General features: G+C 34.4%; 1 protein-coding gene across 3 annotated transcripts in view; it reads left to right on the top strand.

Moving 5' to 3' along the window:
- The window catches only part of LOC149798166 (transient receptor potential cation channel subfamily M member-like 2), a 211,945-nt gene that overhangs the window by 131,418 nt on the left and 55,005 nt on the right, over positions 1-25,522 (top strand). For all 3 annotated transcript variants that reach the window (XM_089963276.1, XM_089963273.1, XM_089963274.1), the window contains 2 exons: positions 2,114-2,333; positions 16,017-16,177. In XM_089963276.1, the coding sequence (XP_089819402.1) occupies positions 2,114-2,333; positions 16,017-16,177 (381 nt within the window). The remainder of the gene's footprint in view (positions 1-2,113; positions 2,334-16,016; positions 16,178-25,522) is intronic.

The raw sequence follows: 25,522 nt of genomic DNA, 5'->3' as shown, positions 1-25,522 counted from the left end.
ATGTCATCTGGTACAAAGTCCAAGAATTCATCCTCACCCTCACACTCCACAAACAATATTTATTAATGTTCGATCACTTTAAATAAGTCTATTCTTAAGACATGAATAACCGTATTAGTACTTTTAGATGAAGATATTAAATATTTTGAAGTTACATGTAGCTTTCATACTACATACACAAACTTCTCACAAATGTATTCGACCTTGGGAAAGGCCAAACCTCTTATAAGGCCACCATCTCAGTGCAGAATGGGTGGCTGTTTACGAAGACAGACGTGCCAACCCTTATAGTTTTGCCATAAGTTTTATAAAAATTACCCTTAAAGTACATTCCTACAGAATCAAAGCACACTTTGTGGAAATATGACTGTTTGTGGTAAAATTCAGATACTGATTTGTCTGAGTTTGATTTGGGTCCAGGTTTTATATTCGATTCAGAGGAATTGGTCATGGAGCCAGACTAGTTTTATATTAGATTCAGAGGAATTGGTCTTGGAGCCAGATAAGTTTTATATTAGATTCAGTGGAATTGGTCATGGAGCCAGACTAGTTTTATATTAGATTCAGTGGAATTGGTCATGGAGCCAGACTAGTTTTATATTAGATATAGTGGAATTGGTCATGGAGCCAGACAAGTTTTATATTAGATTCAGTGGAATTGGTCATGGAGCCAGACTAGTTTTATATTAGATATAGTGGAATTGGTCATGGAGCCAGACAAGTTTTGCAGACACTTTAAACTGTATATATTTTGTTATGCAAGACATCTGCATGATCATGCTATTGCTTTTTCTTAATGGTGTCCAACAAGTGAATGGTCAGGACAAAAGGAACAATAAACCTCTTGAATAGTTTTAATAGTAGAGAAGAATAATATGGAATAATCACATTCTTGGGGGAAAAGGCAGGATGGGCAGCAATTATGTTCAGTGGACATCGTGTTGATTTGAGTATGTCACATGGTGGGAAATATGATTTCTGTCACCACAGCTTTTTTGTGTGAATGGTTATGTCTAGTTGAGAGATATTATGAAGTCATTGAGCTTTGTAGGGTTTGGAATGGCATTTTGTGAAACTGCTTGAGGGAATTAAGGGTTAAAGCAGACTTTACAAATGTTTGAGTTGAACATGAAATTTACCATCGATACATGAGTCTTGAATCACACTTCTGGACTTTTAAATGCATGTTTTCCAGCTTGACAATAGCAGTACCTGATATTTTGTTACACCTTACTGAAAACTGGTATAACTTATGGAAATAAATTGACTGCCTTACTGATAAGGTCTTATTACGGAACATGATAAAACTTCAAGGCCCCAGGTGACTGAGTGGTCTAATGCACTTGCCTTTATCGATCACTGCTATCTCACCTCTGTCTGCATGGATTCAAGTCACAGGCTTGGCCAGTGTGGATATGTGAGAAAGCTTGCCAGTAGCTTCATGCAATTCAGGGTTTTTGGTGGTGGTGGTGTTCTTGGGTTCTTCTTCCATGAAATTTACTTGCTGTCATGTATAGTCTATCATGTGCTGAAAAAAGGTGTTAAACCCGAAACAATAATAACAGCATTCTTTGGTTCCTGCAGGATACCTTAAACAAAAGATGACCTTATTTCAACCAGAAGTCTTTATATGAATTTAATTGGCAGGACTTGTAGAGCAACTTTGTTCTATTGTAGGATGTGTTCATTGTCTAAAACTTGCTTTTCATTTGTTCAGCCTCTTAACTAACCTTGATAGACATCCATGGTTAACTGTAAAGCAAAGAAATGATTTCCACTTCTCAAGGTTTAATATGTCAGTCACGTTTTTGGTTTAACTTAATTTTGAAACAGACAATTCTTAATTGTTAATTGTTTGCTTTCAGAGTGGATACTTTTTACACAGTGACGTACTGTATATGTTCAGTTGTAAGTCAAGTCCAACTTCAAATAACATAGACCCAGAACTGCCATCATACAATGTTCCAGCAGATCAGAGTCTATATTGTTTTTTTTTCCTGCTGATTACTTTTAACAAACTGCAGAGACCCAGATCTGTTGGCTCATTATGCAGTGGCAGATCTGAGTCTATGCAGAAAGCAGTTGGGGTAAATATGCTGATTATCTTTTACAGCTTGTCAATCTCTAAGGTTGACTCAGAAGCCAGCGAGATCTGGAAATTCCAGCGCTATGCATTAGTGGCTGACTTCAAGGAAAGATTCAGTCTGCCTCCACCATTTACCCTCATCAACTATATCGTCTTGCTTGTTGTCTTCTTCTACCGTAAACTGAAGACCTGCTGCAGGAACTGTGATTCCGGTTGCCATTGTTGTAACAGAGACGCAAGATCAAAGGTTATTTTCTGCATGTCTTTATGTTTGTTTTCTATATGTAAATTGAAAGCAAGACAAAGGTGTCTTTACATGTTTTGTGCATGTAAACTGAAAGGAGGACATGGGTATCATTTTCAGGTATCAACATTGATGTCATCAAAACTGCTTAGATTTTCTACAAGTCAGACATCAAGAGGGTAGATCATAGTGGTTACATTTGATTGGCTTATCTCACCTGTGTAAACATGGAGAGTAGATCATAGTGGTTACATATAATTGGATTATCTCACCTTTGTAAACATGGAGAGTAGATCATAGTGGTTCCATTTAATTGACTTATCTCACCTGTGTAAACCTGGAGAGTAAATCATAGTGGTTACATTTAATTGACTTGTCTCACCTGTGTAAACATAGTAGATCATAGTGCTTACATTTAATTGACTTTGTAAACATGGAGAGACATGTTATTAGGAATGTTAAAGTTTTGTTGAGGATGTCCATCGTTGTCAAATAAACATTTTCTGCACAGCTTACAATAATGTAATAATTACCTTATGATGTAATTGAAATGACATCTCTTGTGACCTAAGTATAATATAGTTATGTGAACTCTTGAAGAGATTGGACATAAAATGATATTTATGTGAACTCTTGAAGAGATTGGACATGAAATGATAGTTATGTGAACTCTTGAAGAGATTGGACATAAAATGATAGTTATGTGAACTCTTGAAGAGATTGGACATAAAATGATAGTTATGTGAACTCTTGAAGAGACTGGACATAAAATGATAGTTATGTGAACTCTTGAAGAGATTGGACATAAAATGATATTTATGTGAACTCTTGAAGAGATTGGACATGAAATGATAGTTATGTGAACTCTTGAAGAGATTGGACATAAAATGATAGTTATGTGAACTCTTGAAGAGATTGGACATAAAATGATAGTTATGTGAACTCTTGAAGAGACTGGACATAAAATGATAGTTATGTGAACTCTTGAAGAGATTGGACATAAAATGATAGTTATGTGAACTCTTGAAGAGACTGGACGTAAAATGATATCATTGCAACTTCTGTCTCAAATTAAATAATGAAAGTGAAAATTTCTGATAAAATTCTAATACTCACAATAACAGCACATCTCTCCCTCAATAACTCGTGAGCTTGCAGGGTCAGACATGGAACCTTTTTTCTTTCTTCTAAAAAATACCAGAAGAACTGACCCCTATTTTTTAAATGTGTAGAAAATTGTGATGAAAACTGGTCAGTGAAGCTTTATTACAGCATGCATTTTATCATTTAAACTGGTAGTTAGTGAAAGTTTCAACTTGATATAAGAAATTTTATTTTGTTCAGTTTTCTGTTTTAAAAAAAGTTTTAAAAAAAATTTCAGTGCACTATAATGGACAACGGTCAATCTATGGAATGTCAGCAATGTTTACTGGTGGCAGCACTTTAGGAAATAAATACCAATTAAACAAGTTTTGTCAAGTGAAATTCTTGTTTTAGTTCTGTCTTTTAATTCAGTTTCAGCATAATCATCCTAAATTCAATATGCCCTCTTGTATATGAAACACAACACTAATAAGACTGTTTCGGAGAACCTAATTGTCCACTGCCTTTTGATCTCTGATTTTTTGGAAGATTGTTACAAAACTTTACACACTCGTTCAGCCCATGATCTAGTTGATCTTTAATGAAAATAGTGAGGCTCAGATATCCAACATGAGGTCTCACTAGACAGTTTATCTGGTGAATTTTCATCCAACAATGACCAATTACAGAAAAATGAGAATAATTTTACACTGAAGATAGAAATAAAAACTAATGATTTTTGTAGAAAGCATACATGTGAGATTTTGACTGCAGTAATCAGGTTAATTCCTGATGCAGCTGGTGGTTTTTATACTGAACCAACACTGCCACCAAACCCTAAATTTTACACTAATTTTTGACAATAAATAGCTATTTTGAATATTTTCCTGTGACAAGGCTGCTAAAAAGATCAATATATGCCTTATGCGTGAATAAAGTTCACTAGTACTATAACAAATTAGCATACTTTTAATCACCCCTCAACCATCTAGATTTTTAGATATTTACCTCTGTAGCAGACACACACAAATACGTATGCCAAGTCGGCAGCTCATTTACAGCCCAAGTTACGCATTTGGTCTCCAGTGCTCATCTAACTCTGACAGGCAGTCACCAACAAGCCAACCTATTTCCAAGCCTAATTCAAAGTAAATCTAAACCACATTATAGATTTAGCTTATGTGTGAATTTATAAATGTTAGGCTTGTGATAATTAGATTCATGCCTTCTACCTTAAAAATTAAGGGGGGGGGATCAAAATATGAAACTATCCAGTGAGACCTGACTGCCACAGCAGCCATTTTGAAACTGATTATGGTCCCTCATGAATGGAAAATTGTATGGAAATGGGGTTTTCACCAAAAATCTTATGATGTCTGGTTGGTTTTAAATGAAAATGGTTCCACTTGGACATCCCATGTGACTGCCACAGTGGCCATATTGAAAATCCTATTGCTTCTGAATGGATGGTCATATCAGCATAGGATTTTAACTAAAATACCACCTATAATGTATAATTGGGCCTCAATGAAATGGGGCCATATGATATCCAATATGACTGCCACAGCTAATTTGAAAATTTTGTCAGGAATATCAGATGGTTTTAACACTTGGCAGTTAGGAAAATGAAATGGTATTATCTTGATTTCCTGGAAATACTTATTGAATAGTAGTCAATCACTACCTTTAAGGTACTCTTGTTTTAATACTTTTTCATCTTTTTGGACTTGGACTTGTTTGACAAAAATATTTCTTGGGATGATTAAGGGAAAACTGCTCAGCATAGACAAATGAAACGTGATAGGTATATTTGTGTTAATACATAGATGACCATACTAGATTTTCAGGCCATTAAAGCAGTATTTCAAGTTTGTATGCATTTTGGAACTTTTTGACTTTTTTTGACAAAATATCTTGTGAGCATGATTTAGCACAAATGTGACAACTTTACATTTTGAATGCATTTGTAATTGTCCTAATTAGATTCTCGTATCATTAAAGGTATTTCAGTTTTTGTCTTTTAAAGTTATGAACTTTTGAGATGTGGACGTTTTGGGCCATAGATGTTTTATGAGCATGAATCAAGGGTTTTGTAGCATAACATGGATACGAAGGCAGTACTTGTTTGTGAAGAGAGATATGTCTCTTACAATCACAATAAATTTACCAATCTGTCAGATTTGCACCTGGTATATTTGGTCATCATTTAATCTGTCATCTCAGCCTCATATTTCTTTTACCACCATAGCTTGATGTATAAATTTGAATATTAATTCGATAAGATATCCAGTTGGTCAGCAGTTTACTGTCCAGATATGTTAACTCACTTTTCCACTTTTAATTCTAACAATGTAGCAGCATCTGATTAGTCTTTTCTGTAATGCCATCATACACATGACCCTCCTGTGCAGGTGGACATTTCTTCCAGTATCATCAGTGTCTCCTAACTCTCCCATCAGTGTTTCAGAACTCTAGCATCCTGTATTTGTTGTGGGTTTTTTTCTCCCTGAGTCAGGTAGGATTTGTTATCCATGTCCGTACTGGTAACAATGTTTATTATTATAGCTTGAGCAACTAGTGAAGTATGTCAGGTCAGTAGTAACACTAAAGCAACATCAATTATAGAAATATAAATGACAATTTTAGTACATGTAATAATTAAATAATGTCAGTGTTTTCTTTCTTGTTACAACTTTGAATGTTTTCATGTTCAGGAATTTTACTAATATCAGGCTGCCATACTAATTGTCAGGAAAACATTTAAGATGAGCTGCAACAGTTTTGGTATCCATGATACATACACAGACACTCTGAAGATATTGGACATTTGATCATGTGCTGTTTGGTGCACAAGTAGTAATGCTGCCCTGGTTTATGAATGTAAACAATAATTGGGACCTAGATTTCTCTTCTCAAGTCCCAGAACTAAAATAATAATGCTATGTGCTATTGATTGTATGCACAGATGGTTTGATTTTACCATGCTTCAGTTATTTACCTGTTTGGTTGTATATTACTTAATCAAACATTGAAATGACACTATGGCAAAATGGTTTTGATCCACATAACATCATTGTGCTGTGTACCATTTCATCCCATAAACATCAAATCAATTAGCTGAAAAAAAAAGATGCATGCTTGACAGTGGGTAGAGGAGGGTGACAGAAGTGGGTGCAAAACTATGTGCTTCATTGGCCTTGTTACAATCTTAAATCAATGCATATTAAATGAGAAATACACATGTAGTGAAAACATGGAGATTGCATGTATAAGATTTTACTTTATTCAGAGACCCATGTATTGGTGCACACATCAACACATATACTCAGTGACTGATCTTGTTGCATCCATAGACTGGATCTGTAATAATTACACCAAAAATAAGCAAACAGAAGCATAATATTTAGCTTTAGATCATTATGCATCTAAACTCAATGCCAAAATAATCATCAAAAAATTATGTAAGGGCTTTTCTCAAGTTTGTATTATGTCTAGATGGTGTTTTCATAATTTGGTGATATATTCTTGTCTGGAATATAAGTTTGGAGCCCATGAAACTTTAAGCAATTATATCATAGCTTGACAGCTTATCACATACCACAGCTAGACCTCTTGCCTCAAAGTCGATGTCACAGTAAGGGAAAATATAAATCAACGACATATATCCATGTACAGGTATAACTTCTGAACCTTTAGTGTTTTTTTTTTTTTAGCTTGTATTGATCATAGGCCAAAGAGAGCTTATGGTATGATATGTTGTCCATCTTTGTTATTTTGTTATTGCTACTCCTCTGAAATTACTTGGAGGATTGCAGTGAAATTTTATACACATTCATCCCATGGTCTAGTTGGACCTTAATTGAAAATGTTGCTGCTTGGACATTAATATGGCCACTACTTTGGTAAGATTGAAAATCTTGTTATCACTACTTCTGCTGAATGTATCATCATATCTGGGGGGCCCTGAGTGGCCGAGTGGTCTAAATGCTCTCCGTCACGGATCACTGCCATCTCACCTCTGTCTGCGTGGGTTCGAGTCTTGGGCTCGGCCAGTGTGGATATGTGAGAAAGCTTGCTGGTAGCTTCTCGTGGGTTTGTGGTTTCTTTCTGGGGTTTTCCCGGGTTCTTCCCCCACAATTAATATTGGCCGCCATGTATTGCCTATCTTGTGCTGAAAAATGGTGTTAAACCCTATAACAACAACAAGAACAAATCATCATATCCACTTGGAGATTTCTCTAAAATACTTTCTTTTGATGTCATGTTGGTCCTATGTGAAAATGGTGCCATTTTGAAAATTTTGATATCATTATTCCTAAATCACAATTGAGTTTTCACCATTAATCTGCAAAAGGTGTTTTGTTGGTCCTAAATTAAAATGGCACCAGTCTGAATGTTCAAAAACTTATTGCTACATGTCTTTTGTGGAAAGTCATTTTGAGATGAGTTTTTCTCAGAAGAGTTCTTATGGGGTCCAGCTGGTCCTAAATGAAAAAGACCAAATGTAAGAAGGAAATGTAAACTGACCCTCACTATTGCCACAGTGGTTGTCATTTTGAAAATATTGTTATCTATACTCCTTCCAATTGGATGGCCATATCAACATGAAGCTGAGTTTCATATAAATTGTGATGAATCAGTGAATATTTTTTTATATAATTGTAAATGCTCAAGTGTAGCCCACTTGTGTCTCATGTTAAATAGATGCTAGAAATCAGTTGCAGCAATCTTAACATTTTGGAATTTTTCAGAATATTGAAGTTATGCTGTATGTGATAAAAGGTATCTTTCACTGGTCCGTCAGCTTCGTCAGTAGACATTCCTGAAGCATCAGTGTTTTTTGACTGTTTTTTATTTTAATGAAGAAGATATGTCAAATATATAGATGCTATTTCCTTTATAGATACATGTTTTTGAAGTAATTCCTAAATATTTACGAATTAAGTTTAACATGAAAAACACATCTTTTAATTAACTTAGAAATACAAATTTAAGGACAAGTTTTGTATTTCATACAGCATTTCACAGTGTATCACGTTATTAAAAAAGTAAGTATGGATAATTATGCAAGCGTGTAATTTTGCGCTCTTTTGTATGCTTGACTGTGGCTTTCTCCCAGCATATCTGGTCATAAGATCAAGTCAGTGGATGGTATGTTCCATGCCAATGGAATACATACAATTCATCTGTTTCAATTTTTTTTAAAAAAGATTCATAACATTAAACCTGTTTATTTTATTTAAATTTATTTTATTTAAATATTGCATATCTAATATTCCATAAGACTCCAGTTCTCACTCCTCAGATGAAATTGAGAAGGGATATAGCATTCATACCCATTTGTTTACATGTACCTTCATACATTCATTCATGTATTTCTGGTTTTATTCATTTATTAGTTACAGCCTCGGAGTCTTGGATCTTATTTCACCTGCACTCATGAATTAGTTTTTTGTGAACAAACCTTAAAGAGAGTATTTCATCCATACCCAAACTTAACTTGCTGTGATATTTTCATCCTCACCTGATGAGTGACTTTTGTATTTTTTTCCATCTGTCAGTTGTTTGTTACATCCTCTGCATCATTATCCAGTTGCATATAATCAAAACATTTCATGCTACAGTGATGAAAATTGGTGTGGGTGCATCATAATGAGTAGCATTTTTGTTTTCATTCTTCACCTGCTGTCTTAGTTGTTAGTTTACACTTGCAACCATCGGGTTATGGGTTTGAATCCTGGCCAGGCCAGCCTGGGTCAGCTGTTGTGATGTAACTCTGCTCTAATGGCCTAGGAATTAATCCTCCATAGAAGCCTGTATCAGCTGTTGCGATGTAACTCTCCAAGTCTCCAAATAACTCAGTTCTAATGGCCTAGGAATTAATCCTCCATAGAAGCCTCTATCAGCTGTTGCGATGTAACTCTCCAAGTCTCCAAATAACTCAGCTTTAATGGCCTAGGAATTAATCCTCCATAGAAGCCTGTATAACTCAGCTTTAATGGCCTAGGAATTAATCCTCCATAGAAGCCTGTATCAGCTGTTGCAATGTAACTCTCCATGTCTCCAAATAACTCGGTTCTAATGGCCTAGGAATTAATCCTCCATACCATCCTCTATTTTGTTGACTATTCTGAATGAATTGGCACAGTGATTCATGTTTAGAAGTAAACACAGTTGAACAGCAACAACAAAAAAGTTTCAATGAATTTGTACATAAATGAAATTTGACAGTCTTTTGACATGAAGTTCTTTCAAGTTATAATGCTACTCTAAAGAGTGACTACCTGTACTTTATTAAATCTGACCCCTCCCCAAAAAAAAAACATTGAATGATTTTCCATTAATAACTGCTTGACTAAATTTAAAACAATAGAGGATGTGATGACCTTACAAGAAGGCAGTTCATGCAGGTATCTAAAGTTTTTGAATAGTTTCTTCAAAATTGCTTGATCAGTTCATGTCATATTTTACAAAAAAGTATCTTATCATCAGGGTTTTCAGAATTGTATAAGCAATTTTAAGTTGCCATCATGTATTTGTTTTTAATGCATAAACCGTTGTTGACTTTTCTGACTTACACAGTGCACATAATGCCCATTGGGCATTTTTTGCTGTGTGATTTGGCGACTGACGGTTTATACCACAATGAACTCAGAAAAAACCCGACCAAACTCTTAAATGCACACTTGAAATGACATTTTTAACAATTGGATTTGACAAGCAGCAAACTCATGAGACTTAGTACATATATTGCCAGAAATCTTTGATTTTCGATTCTCTGTCCTGGGATTCTTGGTAAGGTGTCCAGGGTCAAATAATATTTGCAGTTAAAGTGACATTTGTTTTCTCATAACTTTAAATGTTCAGCTGTAGCACTATGGGCATGTCATATATGTGATGGGTTTTGAGTGACTAGGTACTGAGTTTTCTTTTACAAAACCTGAGGTTGGGGTATGTCTAATAAAATTATGGAAATTTGCTATGTTTAGCAACAGAAAGTGGCTCTACATGGAACGTTCCTCTAGTCATTATTGTTATTATATGTATTATTTATATTGTAATATGCTAAATGTAATTTTTTTGTCACAAACAAAAACATTGTGTCATATTATTAGCAGTAGTAGTTGTATGTTTTTATATTCTAGATGTCTTTTTATTTTAAATTGAATACACACTGCCAAATATTTTTCTAGTCTTGTGCTAATGGTATGCAGACGGTTTTAATGTATTTGAATTGTTGCCATCATCATAACCCATGGGCAACAATCCAGTTTCTTCTTTATCATTTGTGGCCACCTGTTCTGGGATTTCCTCGTTTTTCATGAGTATGCATAAACTAAATACATCACCAAAAAACACAATGCAACAATCTTCTACATGTCAAAGTGCTCATTTTATTGCTTGATAAAAACTGAAAGAGAAACTTTGACTTGTACAGCGTTAAAGGTCATGTAGAGTCAAAGTGGCAAAAATTTTTTATATGCGCTTGCAGTGATTGTTCAAGCCGGTTTATGCATGATAATGAGAAACAAGGAAATCTCGGCACATGTGGACAGGGTTGATATTAGCAGATTATTAACCATGGCTTGTGAGTTGTAGCTTGTTTGCAGTATCCAATATTTCCTTTCAGGGTATTTATGTGCTTCTTTAGAGTTTGAAATTTTACATTCTGTTGGTCCACACTTCTTTTAAATGTAGTTTCCAGTCCTTTTTTATTTCTGTGTATTTATGTGGAATGTATTTTAAACTTCTTGTGAAATGTACAACAGGATCTCTGTTCTAGAACTGAACATTTAAGGGTGAAAACTCCACCTCCACCCTCATTTTTATGGGATCATTTTTTTTTTAAATTTGAGGGATTTAATGAAGAAATAAAAGTATGGCTTAAAAATAATGTATGTACTTTTTGTTCATTGTGTAGAATTTCTTAGAAAGCATCGTAAATTCTGCAGTTACTGATCTTAAATATACTCGGGTACAGTATTGTGGTAGGAGTATTATGTGTGTTGCAAAACTTGTTTTAGAGTTCTGGCATTTTCTGTGCACATTATTTCGACTTCTCTCTGTCAGAAAATGATAACTTAAATGTGAATATCTGTTGTGCTTTTCTCAGTCATTGTTTCAGCAGTATAACAGTTTGTTTCTTCACATCACAGTTTTGAGCCCTGGGTGAGAGAGTGGTCTAAGGCACTCACCTTTACCAATCACTGCCGTCTCACCTCTTCCTGCATGGTTTCAGGTCTCAGGCTTGGCCAGTGCAGGTATGTGAGAGAACTTGCGAATGGCTTCCCATGGGTCAGTGATTCTTAATGGGGTTTTCAAGGGTTGTTCCTTATAGTTATGCTAACCACCATGTATAGCCTATCATGCGCTGAAAAGTGTCATTAAACCCCCCAAAAAACCAACTAATCATTGTGTACCTTATGCATGCACTTTGATTGACATGAAAAAAATTGACATTGAAAGACAGTGATAAATGTGGTAACAAAATAATCTACTTTTAATTTTAATGATAAAGTAAAAGTTACCCCTAAAACCTCTTAACAAAATAATCTACTTTTAATTTTAATGATAAAGTAAAAGTTACCCCTAAAACCTCTTAACAAAATAATCTACTTTTAATTTTAATGATAAAGTAAAAGTTACCTCTAAAACCTCTTACCAAAATAATCTACTTTTAATTTAATGGTAAAGTAAAAGTTACCTCTAAAACCTCTTACCAAAATAATCTACTTTTAATTTAATGGTAAAGTAAAAGTTACCTCTAAAACCTCTTACCAAAATAATCTACTTTTAATTTTAATGATAAAGTAAAAGTTACCCCTAAAACCTCTTAACAAAATAATCTACTTTTAATTTTAATGATAAAGTAAAAGTTACCTCTAAAACCTCTTAACAAAATAATCTACTTTTAATTTTAATGATAAAGTAAAAGTTACCCCTAAAACCTCTTAACAAAATAATCTAGTTTTAATTTTAATGATAAAGTAAAAGTTACCCCTAAAACCTCTTAACAAAATAATCTACTTTTAATTTTAATGATAAAGTAAAAGTTACCCCTAAAACCTCTTAACAAAATAATCTACTTTTAATTTAATGGTAAAGTTAAAGTTACCCCTAAAACTTCTATAAAAAAAAACATTTGGTCAGTTTGAGAATAGATCTACCAATATTATTGCTTTTGTGGTTGGCCAATTTACCTGTCTAGCAGAGAAAAAGCTTTTGAACTGATGCCATCTCAAAAACAGTAAGATCAATAACAACAACAATAACAACAACAACAACTAAAAAGAACTTCCAAAACAGTAGTGTTTATTGGTAAATGAATTATGAACCTAATCAATTTACTTAATTGAAAAGTATGGGTTCAAAACACATAATTTGCTTGCATGAACGAGCCCATTTGTTGTTTGTGAGATGTCCAAAGTTTTCAAACAGTACTTCCATTATACCTAGAATTATGTAAAGTTTTGTAAGTTCAAATCTTCTTATTGTTTGTGTTTGTTTCAGTGGAAGTTGGAACTACTTAGGCTAGATAAAAACTAGTTCTGCACTGTTGTTGTCTGTTACATATATATAGTGACATTGCTGTGTGAACCAGGTGTACACAATATCATCCAGTTCAGTGTCGCTTGCAGTTCATGCCCATTTTGATTTGAACCTGTCATTGGAATCAACATCATGCAAGTAATCCTGAAATTTTTGCTCAGCTATGAGCCAACCTTTGATTGTTGCAAGTTTTGAGTTCATTAAAACTTTCAATCCCTCTTCACCATTATGGACCTTATCTATGACACAAAGCTTTTCATTCAACAAGTATGGCTTTTGTTTGATTCTTTTACTCACCCTGATCTTATTTACAAATTTACATTACAACATTACTGATTATTATATATACTTTAATGATGTTGAGTACATACAGTTTGAAACCATGTTCTACTGGTCAAATAAAATGGATTGATTTTGAGGCATAATAGTGATCACAAGAGCTTACGCTGGTAGGATTAACATCCCTTTGAACTGTTTTATTTTACCTCCCATACTTGATGTGATAAAGGAACACATGGCTCTTTTAATTGACTTTAATAATGCAACATGCACTTCCTCAAGTTGTACATCAAAACACAGCTGGCACTTAATTTGGTTCTCACAGACAGATTCACAGGTATCAGTGTGATGGTTGATGGATTCTTTTCATGTTTTAATAGACAAGAACATGCCATGATTATTCTGTTTACATTGAAACAAAAAAAAAAAAAAGATTAGTACTTGAATTTCACCTGACAAGACATATTTAATTAGTGTTTATTTCTTTCAGTGTTTCCATCAGTTAGCATTTATCATGATTTTTCATTAATTGCGATTTTCACCATGTATTATTGTTTACAGTATATTGAGAAATAGGTTTCCTATGAAATCTAACAAATTACGTGATTTCTTAATAAATCTTGTGAATTTCATGATGTTGATTTTAACTATTAATGCATAACTACCATTTTCAATGACAAAAGAAGCAATATATCAAGATTTCATTATCTTCACAGTGAACACAGTGGCCAATTTTTTCTGATATTATCTTCAAAAAAATTGGGATCCATGTCGGATACTGCATTAAAAGCAGAGTCTGAGTTATTGAGGAAGCAGAGTGTGTGTGTGTGTGTATATATATATACTCACATACACACACATACATACATACATATATATATATATATATATATATATATATATATATATATATATATATATATATATATATACACACACACACACACACACATAAAAGTGCTGACACAGCTGGGTTTTTTTTAATTCACTTGAACAGGACACCAGGACAAGAAGTTTAAGAAAATTTGCTATTTCACTATTTCCACAATCCTACACTCTAATTCATAGAAACAAGAAGAAAAAAAAATAAAATTCTTCTCATTTGATTTTAGAATTGGTGGCAGACAGAGTAAATTTTATCCTTCTACTTTCATTTGTATTTTACTTCTTTGAATTTTTTTATTACTTTATTTGCGAACATAATTTAGATACTCATTTGATTCACACAGTAAAGACACTGCACTTGATAACTACTTCTAAAGTCATCATTACATTATGTCATTTAAATATGGCACAGAAACTTCTTAATTGGCATATTTGTTTTGCTTCAGATGTAGTATCACACATAGACAGTTGATCCTTTTTAACATTTATTAAAAATTAAGAATTATTTCATGTAATCAGTTTTTAAAGGAAAATGACAGTTATTTTTCAAAATGCCTTTCGTTAATTTAATTTCACTGACTCAGTTGATTGAAGTCAGTGTGTGTTCCACTCATGCATATCTGGGTTAAGTATGGTAAAGTACATAAGAAAGTCATTTATTACACTGCTAACTAGTACTAGTGGCTTTATTTTCTTTGAAGTTTTGTGATTGGCTTATGGTTGTTGAACCTAACAACAAGCGATAATTATTGTATGGTGTCATTTACCCACTAGGGGTTGTGCCATTAGCCATATTGTTTTCAGACAAACATGTGATACAGTGTTCAGTAAACCTTGTTTTTATTTTTCATTTTTATCTATGTGATAACTTTTGGATGTTGTCCAAGAGGTACTTTAAAATAATAGTTGTGTAACACTGATGATATTGAAATTGGACTGGCTGTTACTGCCTATTGCATTGTTTTACCCTGCAAAGATGTAAGAGGGATTATTATTAATATTATTATTATTATTATTATTATTATTATTATTTGATCTTTGTACAATTCATTTGTAAATCTTAATAAGTGAATTGCAAGAATAAAATACATTTTAAATTAAAACTATTTAACTGTGCCTAGTTTAAATAGAGTAAAACAAACTAAGCCTTTCAAATTTGATCTTAAACACCCCACACCCCTTTTTGTTACAGAAATGATAAAAAGACTCAAGGTCCTGGCTAATAACAAGAATTTAAGTTTTCATATCCTTTTTTTACCACACATTTTAAAAAAATCTATTAAATGGTAATATATTGGCACAAGGGCCACTGCTAAACTATGCTGTTTGCAGTGAAGTATTAAATAGAATTTGTGCAGATGCAACAGTTATCAGTGACTGATTATGCTAGATGTGATATATAATAGGATGTAAATGAGTGGATAGATGTAGATTCCAGCATTTAGTACATCCAGAGGGTATGAATAGCAAGATTAAACTACATAATGTGATTAAAACATGAAAATAAGCACTAGACTGACTTATTTTAAAATAAGAAACAAGTACTTGCACTAGTGCCTTCAAAAACATATTTGTCTGATTTTGAAAATAATTGTCCAAGACTTTGGGCTATGAGGTTTGATTACTTCTGTGCCAGAATTGTCTAGAAATGGGTGGATATCATCAAGCATGTGCATGCCATCAGACATCTAAACAATGTTGGTGAATACAATCTGATTTTCCATAATGGTAGTCTCCCATTATCAGCTGCATTGCAGTATCAGGGTTTTCCAAATTTAGTTTCCATTAGTATTCTACCTCTCTAAATAACCACCTCGCTGATAAAGTAGAAATAGTTTCATCCTATTGGTGCCAGGTAAAGAGAGACTGCATTGTTGATATTTTTTACAGAGTATGAGAAAGGATCACAAGAGTTCTGTAAAAGTCACCAAGATTCAGAAGTTCCGAAGGTCTGATGATTACAACTACTGGAAGAAGTGTGCTCGGGAGTATACAACTTGCCAAGAGGAAAAGAAGCAGCAGGAGGAATTAAATATGAAACAAACTGAACAGTAAGTAGTATACATGTAGACCTACCCGACGGGAGGAATTTTTTCATCACAAACTAAGGAGTTTCTCCTGTCCCTACTGGCATTCACTCAAATCTCCCTTGTATGCAGAACTATTATTCAGAATTTTTATTTATTTTCATAAATTTCACACCCTGCTTACATTGTATATTTACGGTAATACTGCCTGTGGTCGAGTGACAGTGACCTTGCTTAAGCCAGTCAAGACAATTTAGTTGCTTCAAGCGGCATAAAGCGACATCCTTTTGATTCTGTCAGCAGGGTTGGTTGGCTTCAGTGTTTGAAGTTTGTCGACATGGATTATACTACATGTGAGCAAAAGTAACTCTAGCAGAATTAAAGAGATAATTGCTTATCGTTGAATATCTATAGAGTTTAGTCAGCATAATACAGGGTCAATTCAGCTTTGGTGTTTAAAGTTTGTCAAGATGAAGAAGTGTGCTTTATCTCCTGATGCTAAAATGCCAAAATCTTAGCAACCATAATATCATTAGAAATTCAGTGGATTTATGAAAACAAGAATTTTAGTGGTTTTAATCAAGTTGAAAGGACATGGATATGCATTCTGTCATTCTTGTGAAGCTGTTTTTAAAATCTGTTATGGTGGCAAGAATGACATTATGTTTCATGCAGCATAGTAAACACGACAATAAATATGCCATCACTGAAATCTATGTTAGCAGAATCTATGTAAAATATGGATAAAGATATATGTGCGGAGATGCAGCTGAACACAATCTCCTGATTAAGTTAGCATATAATACTTCAGATCTAGTTAAAGTAATGTTCCCTGTCTCAGAAATTACTCAAAAGTTCTCATACAAATGGATGAATAGTTGTCACATAGTGACCCAAGCTTTGGAATAGGAAAGTCAAAGACATGTGCCTCAATGAAAAATTTGACATGTATAATGTTCTTCATTATAAGACAGTCTCTCTGTAAGGTGATATACTCAGTGGGTGCCATGGATGGTGTTATAATGAATTATGTACTTCATTATAAGGCAGTCTTACTATAAGGTGGAATACTAAATGATACCCAGTGACAGTGTTATAAAGAATTTCTGAAACTGTCTTATAATGAAGTACATTATGCATTATAACACTGTCCATGGCATCCACTGGGTATACCACCTTATAGTGGGACTACCTTATAATGAAGTATGTTATAACACTGTTCATGGCAGCCATGGAGTATACCACCTTATAGTTAGACTGCCTTATAATGAAGTACATTATACATTATAATATGGTGCATTTCAGCCATGGAGTGTATCACCTATAGTGAGACTGCCTTATAATGAAGTACATTATACATTATAACACTGTCCATGGCATGCACTGGGTATACCACCTTATAGAGAGACCATTTAATTTTGAAGTACATTATCCATATAATTTTACAACCACTTGATGAAATGGATCCATTATCATACTTAACATATCACAGGAAGGTTCTAGGGCAGTTATCCCCCAGTCAGTTATCTCCCTTAAATTTTCCCCCAAGTCGATTACCCCCAGGACAACTACCCCTAGACATTGTTATTCCCTGTCTAAAAGAAACACATACACAGTGACTATTTCGAGGATGTGTGTCTTGGAAGGCCACAAAGACATGATTGCCGTCAGCCATCATTCTTCATCGATCTCTGGAAAATGTTTAATCATGTAGAAGAAGAATTACACAAAACAAACACCTGTTGAAGGCTGGCATCACAGCTTCCTAGCTAATGTTAACATTGTCTTCCATCCATATACAGATTTATAGATTGCATCAAACATGAGCACTCATATAACGCAATATTTCACCGGTCGTATACAACAGCAATGAATAAAGCACAGTGCTGATGTTATTGCTCCCCTGCTAGGTGTAATTTGTAAGTATGATCAATGTAGCAGGAATGGTTACCTACTTGGCGTTGCATACAACTTACACTTTTATTGCTTCTTATGTAGTATTAGAATTTAAGTTGCACTTTTGACATAACTTCTAAAGCAGTTTAAACCACATTATAGACTATCGGATTATTTTGCAAATTGAATAGTACTAAGAGTATACACTGGGGATGACTGGAATTTAATGTAAGTCACAAAAGTTATATATTTGGTTCCCACTTTAAAATTGTTATTATACTTAAATAAATATGGGTCATATTTGGTACACATCTTCATATGCACAAGCTGTCGACCAAACTCAATTTCAGATGTAATATCTAACGTTTTCTGACAGCTACAGATGACAAATCGGTAAAAAATTATCAACTGTTTGGCATCTTGTTATTAATATTGTACAGCTGGGGTATGCATAATATGTTGTAAAGGAGCATGTTTTATACATAGAGTAGGCAGATAAAAGACTAATACGGGGACAATTAAAGAGTTTTGGAACTTATCCAAATTACAGGGAAAATTCCCACTTAATTGAAGTCATAAAACCTGTTGTTTATGGGTAATCTATGGTATAGGAGCATATGATTTTGTTTGATTTAAGTGCTTGAACCTGTTTGTTATAACTCATCCACTTTCTCAAACAAAAACATCTTATTTGTATTGTACAGAGACTCCATGCACAGTTCTTACTTCTGGTTTTACTTGTGTATTTTATTGTATTAGTTTCTTTCATTCAGGGAAATTATCATGTCATGGAGGGAGTTGTCCAAGGGGTAGTTAACACCGTTGGTGAGGTGGGGGTATAATTACCAGGAATTGATTGTGGACCAGAGGGTAATTGACTGGGTGGTAGGAGGTAAATGACCAGGTAGTAATTGTCCTGTTACTGGCAGTCTCACTATAAGGTGGTATTATCCTTGGCTGCCATGGACAGTGTTATAATGTATGATGTACTTCATAATAAGGCAGTGTTATAATGTATGATGTACTTCATAATAAGGCAGTCTCACTATACAGCAGTATACTACATGGCTCCAACAGACAGTGTTATAATGTACTTCATTATAAGGCAGTCCCACTATACGGTGGTATACTCCATATCTGCCATGAACAGCATTATTATGAGGGGTGCTGTATTGAATGTGTAAACTGAGCTCTGCTGTCACACAGTGCTCAAGGAGACTTGGTTTTACACTGTTCATTCTGTTCATTAATTCAAGCAACACTTTAGACCCTAATCTGCTAGCACTTGATCTTCATATGCATGCTTTGAAGACTTGTGTGCCAAATGCAATATTCATGACCAACAGACTTGTTCTCCTTAAATTTCGAAATCCTGACTCAATTCAGATTTGATCAATAGAATTAGTCACATAAAAATTATGTTCCTTTACTTGAGTGTTCACAATGTAATTATTAATACAGTATAACCAGTCAAAAGCAGCCAACCATGAGGTAAAGTTAAACTGACCTTTGTACACGGGTGACCTCTCTTTATAGGTTCACATTTCAAACTTGGTTTGTGAACAGATATCATGTAGTGAATACCATTATGATTAGCGTTGTTATTATTATTGCCTTTTTTATTATTATTATTATTATTAGCTCTGCTAGTCAAAGACTAGAAGAGAGCTTATGGGACAATCTGTCATCCGTCTAACATCCATCACTTGTTCATTGATTGCTACTCCTTCTAAGCTCCTTTGAGGATTGCCATGAAACTTTACACACATCTTGTCTTTGATAATCCTCCTTCATGGATAGTCATATCAGCATGGGGTTTTACATAGGACTTCTAATGATGTCAAGTTCTTCCTAAATAAAAGTAGTGTTGAAGTACAATATGGCCACCATCTTGAAAATTGTATTGCAACTGCTCCTGAACAGAAAGTTATATTGATGTGGGGTTTTCATAAAAAACTTATTATGATGTCCAGTTGGGCTTAAATGAAGATGGTGTCTATCTGACATCTGGTATGGCTTCCACACAGTGGCCATCTTGTAAATCCTTTTATTGCTACTCCTCTGGAATGGATGGTCAATTCAACATGAGGTTTTCAATGAAAGACTTTTTATGATGTCTGCTTGGTCCTAAATGAAAATGGTGCACAATTTGACATCCAATATGGCTGCCACAGCAGCCATGTAGAAAATATTTTTATCAATACTCCTGAATGGAATCGTACTGTTATGGAGTTTTCAACAAAAGACTTATGACGTTTACTTGGTCCTTAAAGAAAGTGGTGGGGTTTAATGTCGACCACAGCAGCCAGCTTGAATTTTTTTGTCACTGCTTCTCCTGAATGAATAATGTTCATATCATCATGGGGTTTTCACTAAAACACTTGTTATGATGTTTTGTTGATCTTAAATTCAAATGGTGCTGATCTGACATCCACTATATGGCCATCTTGAAAATCTTATCTTCTTAAAGGGAAGGTCATTTTGATAATGGAGTCTTCATCAGAAGAGTTCATATGGTGTTTGCTTGGTCCAAAATGATAATGACTAAGTATGACTGCCATTGTGAGTACCTTGAAAATAATGTACCCTATGTACTTGCTTGTAAGTCAGGACAAACTGCAAACAAAGCACATCCTGATCTGCAATAGCATACTGCTTCGCAAGATCTGGGTCTGTGTTGTTTGTTCTACTGATTACTGCTAACAAACTGCACAGACCCAGATCTGCCAGCATATTATGTTACAGCAGATCTGGGTCTGTGCAGTTTGCATCTGGTCTCTGGACTCAACACTTATAAGCAAGCACATACAGTAACCTATACTCCAGGTAACCTATACTACCAAATGGATGGCTATATTAACATGGGGTTTTCACCAGTAGACTTCTTATGATGCCTAGTTGGTCCTAAATGAAAAAGATGCCAGTCATGCATCCAATATGGCTGCCATGATGGCTTTCATAAAAAAATTTTGTTGTCACTATTTCCTCTAATGATGTCTACTTCGTCCATAATATAAATGGTGCCAATCTGACATCCAATATGTCCACTACAGCATCAGATTTGAAAATCTTGTGTTATGACTCTATGGTCTTAAAGTAAGTAACAAAAAAGAGTAAAAGCAACAAGTATAGTAAATATCAACAAATAATTTATTTCTCTAAAATACAATGTGAACATTTATAAAGAACTTACTATGTCTTAAATTAAATCCCAAATAGTCATGCAAGTTCTCTCACAGAGTCCAAGAGTATAGAGTATTCTGAATAAATTCAGGTGGTGTTCCAAATAAATTCCACTCTTGAATGTGCTGATGTACCAGTAGCCCAAAATAGTGTTGATGTGTCTTGATATATCACAATGGCATGATCCATAATGTCTTTAAATGAATTCACAATAATCCCAGAATAGTGATTTAGTCTGAAACCACTCTGGTGGTCTCAGTGCTTAGAGCATCTGCCTTGGATGTGGGAGGTTCCAGGTTCAATCCCAGGCAGAGTCATACCAAATGCTTTTAAAAATGGTACAAACTGCTGCCTCACTTGGTGCTCAACATAAAGAGGTTAGAGTTAGGACTGGTCAGCCAGGTGTCAGGATAATGTAACAGATGGGACATGACTAGAAACTGCCTCACTGCAGACATTGCAGTGATATGACCAAACTTGTTAAATTGTTAAAGCTATGTTAAAATCCCAGAACAGACACACACACACACACATTTAATCTGAAAGTATTAATGAGTACTTTGCAATTCCAGTAAATAATTTAAATAAATAAATCAATTCTCTCAGATTAGAACTGAGTACAATTTAAAACTGATTCCACTTCAGATGTTAAGTTTATAATTAGTAGTTCTAATATAAACAGCATTAATGTAAAAACCTACAACACAATAAGAAAACCAGGATGAGGGTCAGAAGTGCTTTTCTTGAACATTCCAAGTTGTCAAGAAGATCAAGTCTCTGGTTAAAAGTTTAGTATAGAATATGGTTAATGTTAGGTGCACCAGGAATTCCCGAGGGGTAAACCAGTGTCCTGAACTCAAATCCAAATAAACTTGTTTACCTACAATAATAGTAATCTTAAAGTATAACCTACAATCAAAGCCATAAAAATGCTGCTCTGTGTAATATGTTGTTTTCCATAAATAGACATTAGTCAGGTAGGCCCAAGCTTCTATAGTCAGTTATGGACAAAGCTCAATCATACAATACAAATCAAACATACACAACACTTGTAATTGATGAAGAATATCAGAGACAGGTTCAGCACTCAGCAATTAAAAGGAAGAAATTCTTTTTGAAGATATCTTAATTAAACTTTAACAAGTTAAATATCATGTACACATTGTGAAGCATACTATATTCATGGCTCCTGCCTCAAAGAGGAAGGTCACAGGAAGGTAAAATGTTGTTGTTGTTGTTGTTGTTGTTGTAGGGTTTAATGCCATATTTCAGCACACTATAGGCTATGCATGGTGGCCAGTATTAATGGTGGAGGAAGAACCTGGGAAAACTCTGAGAAGAACCACCGACCCACAAGAAGCTACTGGCAAGCTTTCTCACATACCCACGTTAGCCAAATCGTAGACTTAAACCCACGCAGACAGAGGTGAGATGGCAGTAATCTGTAACGGAGAATGCTTTAGACCGCTCGGCCACTCGGGGCCCCAAGGTAGAATGGAACTGGTTTGTATTCTTGTCCAGAAAATAACTTTTGCACCACTTAGGATATTTTATTGAAAGTTTAATCAGTTATATACCATGAATAGACAACTTATCACATTACGACATACCATAAACATCCCCTCAGCCTGAAGTTCAAGGTCACCACAACATCATTTTGTATTTTTAGCATATTTACAGTCATACCCTTTGCTTTAAGGTGAAGGTCACTCTAAGAAATGATGTACCTCAGTGGTATGTTTCCATGTTTCAACCCCATCAGATATAATGTTGAAACTTTAGCCAGCTCAACACGTTACCATACTAGCAGAAAGGTCAAGGTTATTAGTTAGGACAAGGCACAAGACAAGTGTGCTGTATTTGGTACTTCTTTTTTTTTAAATTTAAAAAAATTGACTTCAGTATTATATTCATGAACATTGACAAGCAAGCATGGGCATCTAAAGGGGAAAACACACATGTAGGTGTTAAGTGAGTGAAATCGTCGTACATTAATTGTTTCAATTTACCAGTGACTTGATTTTACACACTTGTGCTAGATTATTTGTTTGTGCCTAGTTGCTCAATAAATATGTATTTCCATGCATATATTTAATGTGTATGGTATGGAAAGATTTGTATTATCATATACACTTGACTGTAAGTCAAGTCCAACTGCAAAGACCCAGATTGGCCATTGCATAATGCACTGGCAGAATTCGTTTTTGTAGTTTGTTAGGAGTAATGAATAAAACAAATGGAACAGATTAAGTTCTAATACAACTAAAGGAGACATCGTTTGAAGATTTTGATTTCAATATACATCTAAAAATTTTTAAAAAAATACAGATGGATATTTGAGTGTTAGGTAAATGAACTACGGTTATTTCCACACTTATTTTCATGATAAGGGGGAAACTACCTCCTCTACATAAAATCCTGGCAAAATCTGTGCTTGTCTGTAAAGGCGGTGGAAGTTTTGGTTCATGGGTCACAAAGAATAGCTATATATGACTTGTTTTGATTTCCTTTTCATCACGTTTCTCACATAAGCCCCAACTGACCTTTAATCTCATTGAGTTGAGCAACTCGCTAACTGTACTAGTTTTCTGACCAAAGAGTCTGTCCTCTGCTTTACAGTCATATGTAAGCTGTCAATCATTAGTGAAATTATTGTTTTGTCATGGTGCACAAAACAATATAAAATCCATGATTATTTAAGTCAGTGACAAGTTAATTTATAAAATGGATTCAAGTCAGCCGGATACAGTAATCTTGCGTGGTACATAAATTTGGGAGAGAACAACATGTACATGGATTTTTAACGTAGCTTTAAAAAAACATCAGTCATAATGTTATGATGTATGCAATGTTGCAGTTTATAGTGATGCCCAGCACTGGGTAATCTATATTGAAATCAAAATCATCAAACGATGTCTCCTGTAGCATGATGACCCACCCAGTCACATTATCCTGACACCAGGCCAACCAGTCCTAACACTAACCTTTTAATTCTGAGCGCTAAGCAAGGCAGCTGTTAGTACCATTTTTGTAAGTCTTTGGTATGACTCAGCCAGGGATCGAACCCATGACCTCCAGCGTCTGAGTTGGACACTCTAACCACTAGGCCACCGGAGCGGTCTATCTGGGGATTTAAAATGGCAGTTATTTGTACACTCTCAGACACATAATTGCTTGAATCACCCCCACCCCCACCCCAATTTCGATACTCCACTTCCCAGTCTGATCATGCAGAATGCTTGACATCAATTACCATAATGCAACACATGGTAAGTGACATTTTTTACTTAATTAGTGAGACTCTTTTGTTGATAGTCTCATTATTAAAAATGTTATTGATGAGGTTGATCAATAGCAAACAAGCAGGTTTTGGTATTTGTTGGTAATGTCGTTGCTGTTGGAGACAGTTCTAAGATGTATGGAGTAGTGCCATTATTATAACATGCATTCACTGCTGCAGTGCCAATAATAAAAATAAACAATTGTAAATTCTATTGCTGCAGTGCCAATAATAAAAATAAACAATTGTAAATTCTATTGCTGAAGTGCCAATAATAAAAATAAACAATTGTAAATTCTATTGCTGCAGTGCCAATAATAAAATTAAACAATTGTAAATTCTATTGCTGCAGTGCCAATAATAAAAATAAACAATTGTAAATTCTATTGCTGCAGTGCCAATAATAAAAATAAACAATTGTAAATTCTATTGCTGCAGTGCCAATAATAAAAATAAACAATTGTAAATTCTATTGCTGCAGTGCCAATAATAAAATTAAACAATTGTAAATTCTATTGCTGCAGTGCCAATAATAAAAATAAACAATTGTAAATTCTGTCTTGATTCGTTCAGATTTATTTACTACATGTATGTTTGTTGAAGCATAATGTATGGGGTCTTTTCATAAATACACTTCTCATATAAAAACTCATTAACCTAAAATTTGAATATCCCTTTTTATGAAAACGCCATAGGGGATAATTTCCTGACTGAGTTAAAATCCAAGTAAAATCATTGCTCTTAATGTGTTTACTATGCAATTTGTATCTAACTTAAAGTGACAAAAATTGCAGCTTTTTGCCCCAAGAATGATGTTCAGACGCACATGCATTAATGTGTGAAAAAAGCTTCAGAGTGATTTACATTGGATTCAAATCTCAATAGATGTGAGCTGTGCAGGAAAGGGTCATATTTTAAAATCTTGGATAAATTGATTAGCAATTAATTGGACTGTCGGCAAATAAAACAACTTATCTGGGTCAATGATTATAACATCTAGACTGGTATTG

Source organism: Sinohyriopsis cumingii, chromosome 6 (assembly GCF_028554795.1).
Source record: "Sinohyriopsis cumingii isolate HCF-2022 chromosome 6, ASM2855479v2, whole genome shotgun sequence".
Classification (NCBI taxonomy): Eukaryota; Metazoa; Mollusca; class Bivalvia; order Unionida; family Unionidae; genus Sinohyriopsis; species Sinohyriopsis cumingii.
This window is presented reverse-complemented; position numbering and strand designations above follow the sequence as displayed.